Source organism: Dipodomys spectabilis, unplaced genomic scaffold (assembly GCF_019054845.1).
Source record: "Dipodomys spectabilis isolate Male_0828 unplaced genomic scaffold, ASM1905484v1 ptg000030l, whole genome shotgun sequence".
NCBI lineage: Eukaryota > Metazoa > Chordata > Mammalia > Rodentia > Heteromyidae > Dipodomys > Dipodomys spectabilis.
In genome coordinates this window covers 12,083,139-12,097,759 of record NW_024870707.1, presented here as the reverse complement: position 1 = coordinate 12,097,759, position 14,621 = coordinate 12,083,139, and the positions used below count along the sequence as shown (strand labels likewise).

At 45.0% G+C, this 14,621-nt stretch overlaps 1 protein-coding gene across 2 annotated transcripts in view; it reads right to left on the bottom strand.

Moving 5' to 3' along the window:
- Positions 1 to 14,621, bottom strand: part of Kdm2a (lysine demethylase 2A) — a 108,290-nt gene that overhangs the window by 17,740 nt on the left and 75,929 nt on the right. For both annotated transcript variants that reach the window (XM_042675590.1, XM_042675589.1), the window contains 2 exons: positions 14,151 to 14,277; positions 9,546 to 9,940 (listed from right to left, as the gene is read on the bottom strand). In XM_042675590.1, the coding sequence (XP_042531524.1) occupies positions 9,546 to 9,940; positions 14,151 to 14,277 (522 nt within the window). The remainder of the gene's footprint in view (positions 1 to 9,545; positions 9,941 to 14,150; positions 14,278 to 14,621) is intronic.

Below are 14,621 nucleotides of genomic sequence, written 5' to 3'. Positions count from 1 at the left end.
TTATGCAGTTCTGTACAGAACAGTAAAACTTTATGTTGTTTCTTTACTTTTCTATGCCAGCCAGTGATGTTGTCGATATTAGCAAAGGGACATCAAGATGACTAGCTTAAGGGCTGGAAGCGTCACTTAAGGGGTAGAGTACTTGCCTTGTGATAGTACCACCAAAAATCAAAACAACAAAGCAACCAAACCAAGAAAGATTGGCTGATACTGCACTGTGTTAATAAGACAACAGCAGAACCTTAATATATTGATTCAACACTGATCTAAGGCTGATTACAGAAATAATTATACCCCCCTTTTAGTTAGAAACACATACATACACATTCAGCTATTTGCCTTTTTAATTATGCAGGAACAATCTTAGGCACAAGAGTTCTTAGGACTTTACCTGATCAATTGATGACTTAGAAAATACTACAATATGAAACTGCCATTTTAGTGAATTATCTCTTCAACTTGGGATAAATCTTTTTGTTGTTGTTTGAATGCCAATACTGGGGTTTGACTCAGACACTATCTCTTAGCATTTTTGCTCAAGGCTGGCATTCTACTGCTTGAGCCATAACTCCAATTCTGGCTTTTTCGTCATTAATAGGAGATAAGAATCTCACAGACTGGGGCTGGGAAGGTGGCTCAGTGGTAGAGCGCTTGCCTTGCATGCCTGAGGCCCTGGGTTTGATTCCTCAACACCACATAAGCAACAAGAAAAAAGCCGGAAGTGGCGCTGTGGCTCAAGTGGTACAGCGCTAGCCTTGAGGTGAAGAGCACAGAACCACAGTTCAGGCCCCACGACCGGACCCCCCTCCTCCCCAAAAAAAAGAATCTCACAGACTTTTTTTGCCTGGGTTGGCTTCAAACCATGCAGCCATCAGCATTATAGGTAGCAAGAACTACAGGCAAGAATCACTTCTTAAATGACTATATATTTTTGAAATTTTGTAATTTAAAATGTTAATTTACTTTTATTAAGTAGTTGTACAAAGGATTTTTCAATTCCAGGATTATTTTTATCTTTAAAGAAACTTTAATATCCTGAGAAGTTCCTTAACAAGATCTTCTGCCAAATCTCCAGATATTCCCTTCTTCCCCCAAACCAATCCCATTTCAGCCGTTTTATTTACTTCAAGTTGCTATGGTATCCTACAGTGGAGCCTCCGGTTAGCACCACAGTGCACGGGGGTAAAAAGGCAGGGTGTGGTAGCATGTGAGACATTGCTATAGTCTAGGCTCCTAATTTCCCTAAAGTGAAAAATTCAGGTTCATTCAAAATGTGTGCTGAGCGCATAGCTCCCCTCCCCCACTTTGCACTGCGTGGAGTAGGACTCTGCCCATTTCCTCTGCCGGAGAGAACTGAGCTCTGTCCACAAACAGGGACTTTCCACTTTCAGCAAAACAGATTACACAGAAAGATTTGTGATTGTTTGATAGAGCAGAAAAGGAACTTTACTGCTCACCAAAAGCTGTCTAATAATTCTACCTGTAAGGGGGGGGTGTTCAGGGAAGGGTAGGCGGAGAAACTGTGTTAGCAGCGTGGGGGGGGGCAGCTGTTCACACATGCACGGCTCAGTTACTGGGGTTATGTGTGGGAGTGGAGGGAAATGCAGATTTCCTTCCAAGCCTTATTTTACTGGGGCCATTTAGCCAAGCACACACTGCTTTCATCAAAAAAGGCAGACTCTAGCTGAGGCCCTATGAGAAACCATATAAAGAAGCCACCAACCTTCACCAGGGGAGGTTTGGGATGGGGGAGCAGGGGTGGAGTGTGGAAAAGCTGACGCCTAGTTAGGCTCCAGGCATTTGGGAGAAGATTCAAACACAGGCCCACACCCCACAGAACACAGAAAGGGAAAGAGGACTGAGGGCGTCAGGGCAGAAGGGAGAAGGATTCCCCGAAGCCAAGCGACCCAGTTCCAAAGCACATCCCACCAGCGAGGGAACAAGTGCAGCGACAGCAGAGCGAGCAGCACAAGTAACACTACGTCCCGGGCTCGCCCAGCAGCAGTTCTTCCGCCTCTGTGCAGAGACAAAGTCCCTACAGTTATACACACCCCAAACAAGAAAGGGTTTGCCGACCGCCCGACCGCCTGACCTTGTGTTTCTCGTTGCTCTGGAGCTGCGGAGGCTCTTGGGTGAAGTTTCCCCAGCGTCTTTGTTTTGTTTTCTATGTTGGAAGTTGTACGGAAGGAGTTGGGTTTTCTGCCTCTAGGTAAATCCTGATTTACTTCAAAATCCTAGAATCTCCCAGAGCACCTAAGGCAGGGCAGTCCGGTTCTAACCCGTCAGGGTGGTGAGAGCAGCGTGCAGTGCTCTGAGCTCCTTCTCAAGCCCTTCAGCTCAGCCGCGGCTTCCTGTGCCTGTGAACAATGCTGCTGCGTCACCCACATGCAGCTCCCAGAAATGCTTTGCAACGGAAGATGGCAGGAGGGGGAGCTGAGCTTGAGTGAGCCAGCCCGGCAGAGGGCCCAGCCGTTCTGCTGCAGCACCCGGAGGGGGTGTGTCCAGTGGCTGCTCTCCTCCCCATTGGAGGATGTGCTGCTGAGGGAGGGAGCTTTGCTACCCCGCCCAGGCTCCTTCCCTCCAACACCGCAATAGGAGAACCCACGGCCAGTCCCCTGAGGGCTCCCAGTAGCAGACTTGGAAGGCGCCAGCGGAAGGGAAGACTTTAACCCATTGTGCCAGCTGAGCTTAGGCACCCTAGCCCATATTTGTCCTTGTCTCAGCCCACACCCTACTCCTCAGGGTCAATTATTGTTGCAGCCCAAGCTCGCCCATTGAACAGCTGCCCCGTACTCAGTCAACACAGTTTCTCCGCCTACCCTTCTCTGTACATGAACACTCATGAACTCTCTCGTCCCCCACCTCTTTCAGCAAACTGGGATAGCTCCGTTAGATCTCTGAGGAGGAACCAGGCAGTAGGCTGGGCTCTTCTAGAGTTCTCTTTTCTTTCCCTGAATAGCACTGCTTCACCTGCCCATGATCAAGAACTAGCATATACGTTTCTGGAAAAACCTTCAGAAACAGCACCATTAGGGCCAATGCTGAGATAATCGACAACAGATGCCTGTTTCAGTTCCAGCAGTAAGGACCACCAGTATTCAAGATATGCCTACACAGCAATCTTTTTTCTTTTTGTTTTGTGTGTACCAGTGTTTAAACTCAAAAGCCTCAAACTGGCTCAGATGGTGCTCTGCCACTTAAGCCACACCTCCAAAGTGGCTTTTTTTTGGTGGTTATTTTTGGAGATGGAGTCTCAACAGATCTTTTTGTCCATGTTGGCCTCAAACTGAGACCCTCCACAACTCAGTTCCCTGAGTAACAAGGATTACTGGCATGAGATACTGGTGCTTGGCTATGCAACCACCTTGCACAGTGACCAAGTTAAATAGCAGAGGCACAACCTAAGGCTAAAGTGCTTTACTCTAGACAATGGTACCAAGCCGACCTCTACACAAGGTACAGAAAGCCATGGATTAAAACAAGTTTTCTCCCAACTCCAACAGATTCTGCCCATCAGAATGCTCCTTCTTCCTCTCCCCCTCCCCCCAATACTGTGGCTAGAACCTCCAGAACCTGGTGCATGTAATACATCTGGCTCTCTTATGTTGTTTTGAGACATGGTCTCTTCTTGTAGCTCAGGCTGGACTCAAACTAAAAATCCTCCAGCTTCAGTCTCCAAGTGCACTAAGTACAAACGTGCTTGCCTTATTCTTGACTTTGCACTCCATGAAGCACCCAGCACGAGCTCCTGTCGAACACTTCAATGCCACTTTGACAGCCATTCAACTGGTATGAGTTCCCGCCTCTAAGGACGAGTGAAGCTGACAGAATATATGCACTCTTGCTTTCTTTAGGCTTTAGGAGAAAAGGAAGGAGTGCCTACAAGTTGTTGTTCTTCAGAGATCTACAGTGTCCTATACACAAACACAGGGCAGGAGTAGAAGCCTAAGCAGCAGCAGTTTCTATCCAAATTTATGTAACTGTTCACACCCTCACAAATGTAACTTGGTTTTTCTTGAAATTACATGCACTGCTTTGACATAAATATCTAGCTTTTATCACTGAAACAGCCCCCCCCCATGCCATAGTTGTTTTAGTGAGTTTCTAGAACAGATTTAGTAGCTTAATACTTTCTGAAATCTGGGGCTTTGCTGCCAGAGACTGCATAAGAAACCTTTTGAGGGGCTGGGAAGGTGGCTCAGTGGCAGAGCGCTTGCCTTGCATGCATGAAGCCCTGGGTTCGATTCCTCAGCACCACATAAGCAAAAAGAAAAAATCCGGAAGTGGTACTGTGGCTCAAGTGGTAGAGCGCTAGCCTTGAGCTAAAGAGCTGAGGGACAGGGCTCAGGCCCAGAGTTCAGGCCCCACGACCAGACTCCCATAAAAACAAAAACCTTTTGAGACAAGGTCTCCTTGTCTTCCAGTCTAGTGTCCAATCCCTAGGGTTCAGTGATCTTCCTGCTTCAGCCCCCTAAGCAGTTTCAATTATAGGTGGGTAATACGTGCTACAAATGTTAAGTTTTACAATAGTTTACCTGAGATACTTTTGTGTTCTTGGTTGAGTTCTTCCTGGAAATAAGTATGTAGGCATCCTAATCCTAAATCTCTCCTTTGCACTTTAAGAATGAATGATCTAGGGCAATTTGCTTATTTCGTTTAAAAATCTTTCCTTCCTGGGTACTGGTAGGAGCTCATGCCTATAATCCTAGCTACTCAGGAAAGAGATGTAAAGATCATGGTTTGAAGCCACGCTAAGCAGAAATGGCCAAGCAGAAATGGCCATGAGATTCTTATCTTCATTAACTAGTAAAAAGCAGAAGTGAATGTATGGGTCAAGTGTAGAACACTATCCTTGAACAACAACAACAAAAAAAAACGGGACAGCGCCCAGGTCCTAAGTTCAAGCCACAGGACTAGGTGGTACACATGTACACACGTGCACACATGAACACACTCACACACACAACCATTATGCCAGGTGTCAATGGTTCACACCTGCAATCCTACCTACTCAGCAGTCTTTTTTTTTTTTTTTTGGTCAGTTGTAAGGCTTGAACTCTGGGCCTGGGCACTGTCCCTGCACTCTTCAGCTCAAGGCTAGCACTCTACCACTTGAGACACAGAGCCACTTTCGGTTTTCTAGTGGTTTATTGGAGATAAGAGTCTCAGAGTTTCCTGCCAGGGCTGGCTTTGCACTGAGATTCTCAGATCTCAGCCTCCTGAGTAGCTAGGATTATAGGCATGAGCCACCGGCACCCGGACTACTACTCAGCAGTCTTAAGAACTTAGTATAAATATTCAAAGCCAGCTCAAAGACTCCAATTAACTAGTAAAAATGCCTGTCTAAAGGCATGGCTCAAGGTAGCATGCATCCATGAGCAAGGAAGACAAGCAAGAGGACCAAAGCACCAAAATAGCTCCCCAACACTCTTATTAATGAAAACTATGAAGTTGCCGGGCGCTGGTGGCTCACGCCTGTAATCCTAGCTACTCAGGAGGCTGAGATCTGAGGATCACGGTTCAAAGCCAGCCCGGGCAGGAAAGACTGTGAGACTCCTATCTCCAATAAACCACCAGAAAACCGGAAGTGGCGCTGTAGCTCAAGTGGTAGAGTGCTCGCCTTGAGCTGAAGAGCTGAAGGACAGCGCCCAGGCCCAGAGTTCAAGCCCCACGACTGACCAAAAAAAAAAAAAAAAAAAAAACCAAAAAAACTACGAAGTTTTATTTCTTTTTTATTTTAGTTTTTGTTGGTTCTAGGGCTTGAACTCAGGGCCCAGATGCTATCGCTGGGCTTTTTTGCTCAAGATTAGTTCTACCACCACTAGAGCTACAGCTTTTGGGTGGTTAATAGAAGATGAGAGTCTCAAGGACTCTCTTGCCTGGAGCTGGTTTCCAGTCTCCACCCTAGATCTCGGTCTACTGAATAGCTAGGATACAGGTGTGAACCACCAGTACTTGGCTTAAAAGTTTGGTTTCTTTTTTTTTTTGGGGGGTGGGGGGGGAAGGGGAGGCCTGAACTCTAGGCCTGGGCACTGTCCCTCAGCTCTTCAGCTCAAGGCTAGCACTCTACCACTTGAGCCATAGCGTGGGCCACTTCCAGCTTTTTTTTTTTTTTCTGCTTATGTGGTGCTGAGGAATCGAACCCAGGGCCTCATACATGCAAGGCAAGCACTCTACCACTGAGCCACCTTCCCAGCCCCTAAATTTGGTTTCTAAAAGCTGGCTTAATGGCCAAGAATAGTGGCTAAAATCTATAATCCTAGCTACTTAGGAGGCCAGCCAGGCAGAAAAGTCCAAGAGATAAAATCTCCAAAACAACTACCAAAAAAACAGGGCTGGCATCGGTTAATTGGTAAAGCACCACCCTAGAAAGCTTGAGCCCCAAGTTCAAACCCCAATACCACTATGACCAAAAAAGGCTAAAAAGCAGATTATACAAGGTTTTCTATCAGTTCTTCTGTCAGATGAAAATTCTTGATTATTATTTTTTTTTTTGGTCTGGTCATGGGGCCTGAACTCTGGGCCTGGGCGCTGTCCCTCAGCTCTTCAGCTCAAGGCTAGCACTCTACCACTTGAGCCACAGCGCCACTTCCAGCTTTTTTCTTATGTGGTGCTGAGGAATCGAACCCAGGGCCTCATGCATGCAAGGCAAGCACTCTACCACTAAGCCACCTTCCCAGCCCAATTCTTGATTATAGTTACTTGTAACCATAACTCTTTGCTTTAATCCTGTCATACTATAAATATGTATAAATTTAGTATAAATTTTTAGTATTCATAGTATAAATTTTTAGATAATAATTACAAAAATGCTAGGATCTTAAGTGAGAGTAGCACAATGAACAGCTTTCTAATTTATAAATTGAGAATTATTATTTACATAAAATTATACTTCACAGTTTATGTTATCTACTAGGAAGTGAGAAGACTAATACCATCTCCATCCCATAGGCTAGGCTCTGCACCCTTTCAAAGTATTTGCCTTGTGCCCTGTGTCATGCATAGCACCTGCAAACTCAGACTCACTCACTTCACAGCCCACTTACACATCTGCTCTACCAGTAGACTGTGAGGTCATGGAGTATGAGACTGATGTTACTAGCATAGTTTTCCCTATAATACTCAGTCTGGTCTCTAGCACAAAGGAGGCAGGCTTTACTCATAGTAGTGGAATAAATTAACTTCATACATTTGTAACTCATTATACTAATGCTACTGGTTATTAAGTACTTTACTAATACTACTAGGTTTCTGTTGTTGTGGGCTGGAGGTAGGTGGTTGGCTAGTAAGTATAAGGCCTTGAGTTCAAACCTCAATACAGCCCAAAATTAAGTAAGTAAATGGCGCCTCCCACTTCCTTTTGATGCTGGGAACCCAAAACCTTGTACTTGGCTAAGCATATTTTACTCCATATCATTAATTTCAAGATATTATTATAAAGGAGAAAACAGACTTTCATATATACAGCAATTTGCCACAATTTATGCTTGACAGACTTATCAGAAAACTTACTTTATAAACATGAATATATTCTAAGAATTCCTTTACTCCCAAATAGATGCAAAGACCAATTGAAGTGTAAGGCCCTAAATTCAAACCCCAACACCAACAAAATAAACACCCTATACTTATTCAAATAAATCCCAGCAAGACACCAGTAATCCTAGCAAGGCTCCTGTAATCCTAGCTACTCAGGAGGCTGATACCTGAGCATCAAGGTTCCAGGAGACTCATCTCCAATTAACCACCAAAAAGCCAGATCTGGAGCTGTGGCTCAACTAGGAGAGCATAGCCTTGAGCAAAAAAAGAAAACTCAGGGACAGCGCCCAGGCTCTAAGTTCAAGACCCAAGACCAGCATATAGGTGAGCACGCACAAACACACACAAACTCAGGGACAGTGTATAGTCCTTGAGTTCAAGCCCTAGTACCTGAACAAATAGAGAGAAAAAAAAAAAAAAAACACCCTGTAGAAGAAGCCTGCTTCCCACCTCCAGTACACTGTTTCAGGAGTTGAGGTTACACCTTTTCCAAACAGAATTTCATCTTTACTGATTCATTTTAGCAGTAAGTCAACAACTTTTACTGAATTATTTCTGTTAATCTTCTCCTAATTCTATATATTTTAAATGTTAAAATGTAACATTTTTAGGGGCTGGGAAGGTGGCTCAGTGGTAAAGCACCTTGCATGCCTGAGGTCCTGGGTTTGATTACTCAGCACCACATAAGCAAAAAGAAAAAGCCAGAAGTGGCGCTGTGGCTCAAGTGGCAGAGCCCTAGCCTTGAGCTGAAGAGCTGAGGGACAGCGCTCAGGCCCAGAGTTCAGGCCCCACGACCGGACCCAAAAAAACAAAAACAACAACAACAAAAAATAACATTTTTAGGGCTGGGAAGGTGGCTCAGTGGTAGAGTGCTTGCCTTGCATGCCTGAGGCCCTGGGTTCGATTCCTCAGCACTACCACATAAGCAAAAAAAAGAAAAAAGCCGGAAGTGGTGCTGTGGCTCAAGTGGTAGAGCGCTAGCCTTGAGCTGAAGAGCTGAGGGACAGCGCCCAAGCCCAGAGTTCAGGCCCCATGACCGGACCCAAAAAAATAACATTTTTAGATCTTCCAATGCTCTCGGGGGAGGGGGGGGGGTTTCTTTGTACAACTCTTTTTTTTTTTTTTGGTCAGTCGTGGGCCTTGAACTCTGGGCCTGAGTGCTGTCCCTCAGCAATTTGCTCTACCACTTGAGCTACAGTACCACTTCTGGTTTTCTGGTGGTATACTGGAGATAAGAGTTTCACAGACTTTCCTGCCCAGGCTGGCTTTGAACTACAGTCCTCAGATCTCAGCCTCTTGAGTAGCTAGGATTACAAGCGTGAGCCACTGTAGCCTGGCTATTTTTTATTTTTATTTTTGTCATGGGCTTGAACTCTGAGCCTAGGTGCTGTCCTTGAGCTTTTCCGCTCAAGGTAAACACCCTACCACTTGAGCACAGGGCCACTTACAGTTTTCTGGTGGTTAATTAGGCATAAGAGTCTCACAGACGTTCCTGCCAAGGCTGACTTTGAATCGTGATCCTCAAATCTCAGTCTCCTGAGTAGCTAGGGTTACAGGTGTGAGCCACCAGCAGCCTGGCCTTATTTTTTATTTTTCAAAAGAACTTAAGTCCTAGGCTGGGAATGTGGCTTAGCGGTAGAGTGCTTGCCTAGCATACATGAAGCCCTCAGTACCACATAAACAGAAAAAGCTGGAAGTGGCGCTGTGGCTCAGGTGGTAGAGTAATAGTCTTGAGCAAAAGAACCTTAGGGACAGTGCCCAGGCCCTGAGTTCAAGGTCCAGGACTGGCAAAAAAAACCCCCAAAAAAACCAAAACAAACAGACAAAAAAAAACTTAAGTCCTCATTAGAGACACAAATTTTAGTATTTTCATATGTTATTCTAAGAATAAAAATACTGAGCATTAGCAAGCACATACACAAATTAACTTCTCTGTATTAAACCAAAGACTATTCTCCCTCCAAATCCAGAAATCGACTACCCTAGCCAAGTCAATAGTAGCTTACCTTTACGTCAGCAATGAGAGCATCTTCATCTTCTATTCCTGTGGGGACACACTTCTTGTGCAATGGAAGAGACTCCAACTTATCTACAAGGCAGCGAAGGCCTTCAAGCTCAAAATGGGTCAGATGCACTTGCCTGTCCTTTCGGGGACTACACTGGTGATCCCACACTTGGCCATTGTGGGAGCCCCGACCTGAGTCAGAGGAAGAGTCTCCGGACAAAGGTTTCTTCAGACTTGGAAGACCTCGGCAGGTTTTGCCGAGTCCGTCATAATCCAGGTTGATTCCATTTGGCACAGGGCTAGTGAGGACAGAGCGCCTACTGCTCAAGCGTCTGGATTCTCGGTCCGTTCCTTCCTCATCCCCATTTCCAGATTCCAATCCATTTAACTCCAGATCTACCAAGGTAAGACAAAAGCAGTAAGAGCATGCCAGTTGGCTATGTGATAAGAGAAACTAGGAGTATAATAATAGCCTTGTAGGGCCGGATGTATGGTTAACGCCTATAATCCTAGCTACTCATGAGGCTGAGATCTGAGGATCACAGTTCAAAGCCAACCTGGGCAGGAAAGTCCATTAAGACTCATCTCCAATTAACTACCAGGAAGCCAGAAGTAGTGCCGTGGCTCAAGTGGTAGAGCGCTAGCCTTGAACTGAAGAGCTGAGGGACAGCGCCTAGGCCCATAGTTCAAGCCCCACAACCAACAAACAAAACAAAAAAACAAAAGAATAGCCTTGAGGATATAAATGACAAGGCTGACATACTAAAACACAGTCTCTTCTGCCAGGTATAGGTGGCTCATACCTACAATCCTAGCTACTCAAGACGCTGAGATCCAGAGGATCACTCTGAAGCCAGTATGGACAGAAAAATCTGACACTGTCTCTAAAATAACCAGTAAAAACTGGGCTGACTGGGCAGTGGGTGGCTCATGTCTATAATCCTAATCAGGAGGTTAAGAGCTCAGGATCATGGTTCAAAGCCAACACCAGCAGAATAGTTCATGAGATTGTTGTTGTTGTTGTTCGTCTTGAGCTCTGGGCCTAGGTGCTGTCCCTCAGCTCTTCAGCTCAAGGCTAGCACTTTACCTTGTGAGCCACAGTGCCACTTCCAGTTTTCTGGTGGTTAACTGGAGATAAGAGTCTCAAGGACATTCCTGCCTGGGCTGGCTTTGAACCATGATCCTCAGATCTTGGCCTCCTGAGTAGCTAGGATTACAGGTATGAGCAACCAGCACCAGCAAAAGGCTGGAAGTAGAGTTATGACTCAAGTGGTACAGTGCTGGCCTTTAACCAAACCAAATCACCCCAAAACTAAGAGGAAGAAGCCCTGAGTTCAAGTCCCAGTATTGGTAGTAACTGGTGCACACACACGTGCATACACATGCTCATGTACAACCCCTCCACCCCACATACACATGGTATGGCTGAGGTGGTAAACTGCCAGCCAAGAAGGGAAGCCAAGCAAGTGTGAGTCCAGGTTCAAGCTCTAGTACTGGAAAAACAAAACAAAAATTCTCCTTATTTTAATCAATTTATCAATTATAGAAACTCAAGCATGGTTTTAGTAGAAATATAATAATAAACTGTTTGCTAGTAGCTCATGTCTGTAATTCTAGCTACTCAGGAGGCTGAGATCTAAGGATTATAGTTCAAAGCCAGCCCAGGCAGAAAGTACATGAATCCTGTATCTCCAAATAACTATCAAAAAAGCCAAACGTAGAGCTGTAACTCAAGTGGTGGCCTTGAGCAAAAATGCTGAGGGACAGTGCTCTGTCCCTGTGTTCAAGCGCCAGGACCAGTGCATACACATACACACAGACACACAGGCACACACATACATACATACACACACACACATAGAAATATGTATGCATACAATAATAGAAATAGGATCCTGTTCATTTTCTTTGTTTTTTTTGTTGTTGTTTTTATTTGGGTCCAGTCGTGGGGCCTGAACTCTGGGGCCTGGGCGCTGTCCCTCAGCTCTTCAGCTCAAGGCTAGCACTCTACCACTTGAGCCACAGCGCCACTACTGGCTTTTTTCTTTTTGTTTATGTGGTACTGGGGAATCAAACCCAGGGCCTCAGGCATGCAAGGCAAGTGCTCTACCACTGAGCCACCTTCCCAGCCCTCACAGAGCTTCTTGCCCAGGGTGACTTAAACTGCGATCCTTGGGGCTGGGAAGATGGCTCAGTGGTAGAGTGCTTACCTCACATGCATGAGGCCCTGGGTTGTATTCCTCAGCACCACATAAGCAGAAAAAGCCAGAAATGGCGCTGTGGCTCAAGTGGTAGACCGCTAGCCTTGAACTGAAGAGCCGAGGGAAAGCACCCAGGCCCAGAGTTCAGGCCCCATGAGGGACCAAAAAAAAGAAAAACAACAACAAAAAACAAAAAAGAACTGCGATCTTCAAATATCAGTCTCCTGAGTAACTAGGATTACAGGTGTGAATCATTGGTCTAGCTGGCCCTGAATTCTTGATTTTTCTAGGTACAACTGGCTTAACTGACAGTGTTTGTGGTGGTGGTGGTGATAGGAGAACTTCAATTTTAGGCTTCAAGCTCTTGTTCAGTTTTTTCCCCTTATAATTGGTGCTCTACTTCTTGAGTAACACTGTCACTTCCAGCTTTTCGCTGGTTAACTGGAGATAAACTGGGTTTGTCTGCCCCAGCAAGCTCCAGACACTGATATTTTAGATTTCACCTAACCAAGTAATTAGGATTTTAGGTGTGACTAAGCAGCACCTGGCTTCAATTCATTTTTAAAATGTAGGTTAGGTTAAAAGAGAGTCTTTGAACTGCATATTAGAAATAAGTTACTTATAGAAGTGTAGCTATCCTGATTATAAGTTTGAGCTTAAATTGAGAATTATGATTTTATACTATTCTAAAGGAGTAGACTATAAAGTTCATATACTTAAAAAGTAGTTTGACGCCAGGTGCTGGTGGCTCCGCCTGTCATCCTAGCTACTCAGGAGGCTGAGATCTGAGGATCACGGTTCAAAGCCAGCCTGGGCAGGAAAGTCCATGAGACTCGTATCTCCAATAAACCACCAGAAAACCGGAAGTGGTGCTGTGGCTCAAGTGGTAGAGCCCTAGCCTTGAGCTGAATTGCTGAGGGACAGCGCCCAGGCCCAGAGTTTAAGCCCCACAACCTACAAAAAAAAAAAAAAGTAGTTTGGGGGCTGGGAGTGTGGCTTAGTGGAAGAGCATGGGCCTAGCATGCATGATGCCCTGGGACTGATTCCTCAGTACCACATAAACAGAAAAGGCTGGGAGTAGCACTGTGGCTCAAGTGGTACAGTGTTAGCCTTGAACAAAAGAAGTTCAGGAATAGTGCCCAGGTTCTGAGTTCAAGCCCCAGGACTGGGGGGAAAAAAAGGTAGTTTTGTACAACGCTTGGAAATAGCAACACACATACAACAACAATAAAATTCCTAGCAAGTCAGAAAATGACTTTTTTGGTGTGCTTGCCCTGGAGCTTGAACTCAGGGCCTACACATTGTCCCCAGAGCTTTTCTGCCCAAGGCCTGGCATTCTACCACTTGAGACAGAGCTCTTGAATCTTAATGTTGCCATTGGTAAATTGAGGATAATTATACCTACACCTCATAATGAGATTTATAGATGAGAATTTGATGTAAGCTTTGTAGTACAGTACCAGGGAGAGTTAATTTGATGGCACATTTTCAGTTTTTATTGTACCAAGGACTATTTTTTATGTAATAAAACATATTAGGAAGTTATTAGCTTTTTTATTTTCCCTTCCCTTCATCTTTCTATGTACTGGTACTGGGACTTGAACTCTGAGCTTTTTTGTTTAAGGCTGGCACGTGTTGTATCACCACTTGAGCTACATACAACTCTATTTCTGGCTTTTATTTTATTTTTGTACCAGTCCTAATGCTTAAACTCAGGGCATGGATGCTGTCCCTGAGCTTTTTTGCTCAATGCTAACTCTCTACCACTTAAACCACAGCTCTAGTTCTAGCTTTTTGGTAGTTAGTTGGAGATCAGAGTCTCATGGACTTTCTAGCCCAGGCTGGCTTTGAACTGGGGTTCTCAGATCTCAGCCCCGAGTAGTTAGGATTATGGGTGTAGGCCTCAGGAGGCCTGCCAAACAAATTACTAGCTTTCTTGAGGATCTAGGTACTAGCAACCCAGATAAAGATCAGATCTACAGTATTTCACATTTAGCCTAGTAATCATACCTGGATGGGTATCTAGTATTCAATTCTAATGAATAAAACTGGTACTTCAAGTAGATAAGTAAAACCCCAAAACATAAGCAACAACCTCCTAAATATTCTTGGATAAGTTTTTTTTTTTTTTTTTTTTAGTCGGATGTGGGACTTGAACTTTGGGCCTGGGCGCCGTCCCTAAGCTCTTCAGGATCACTCAAGGTGAGTGCTCTACCACTTGAGCCACAACACCACTTCTGGTTTTCTGGTGGTTTATTGGAGATAAGAGTCTCATGGACTTTCCTGCCCAGGCTGGCTTTGAACCGTGATCTCAGCCTCCTGAGTAGCTAGGAATATAGGCATGAGCCACCAGGGCCTGGCTTGGATAAGGGTTTCTTGAAAGTGCATGTAGTCAGAACACTTACCCATACTGAGGGATTCTTTCTGAAATTCCTTAGTTAGGTGGGAGCGGTTGGTTATGCAGTATACATAGCGCTCCAACACGTACCAACACATCTCATAGTAGAATGGATAGCGGAATTTATTTGGAACCTGCACAGGAATAGAACAATGAAAGAAATAAGGAAAAATTATATTATTTTCCTTTTGTGTCAGCATTGAGGCTTCAACTCAGGATCTTAAGTTCTCCATTTACTGTTCTTTTCTTCTCCTTTACTCTTTTTTTAGGCCCAAGATAGACATGAGGGACTGGGAAGGTGGCTCAGTGGCAGAGTGCTTGCCTTGCATGCATGAGGCCCTGGGTTCGATTTCTCAGCACCACATAAGCAAAAAGAAAAAAGCCAGAAGTGGCGCTGTGGCTCAAGTGGGAGAGCTGAGGGACAGCGCCCAGGCCCAGAGTTCAGGCCCCACAACCGGACCCAAAAAAAGAAAAAGAA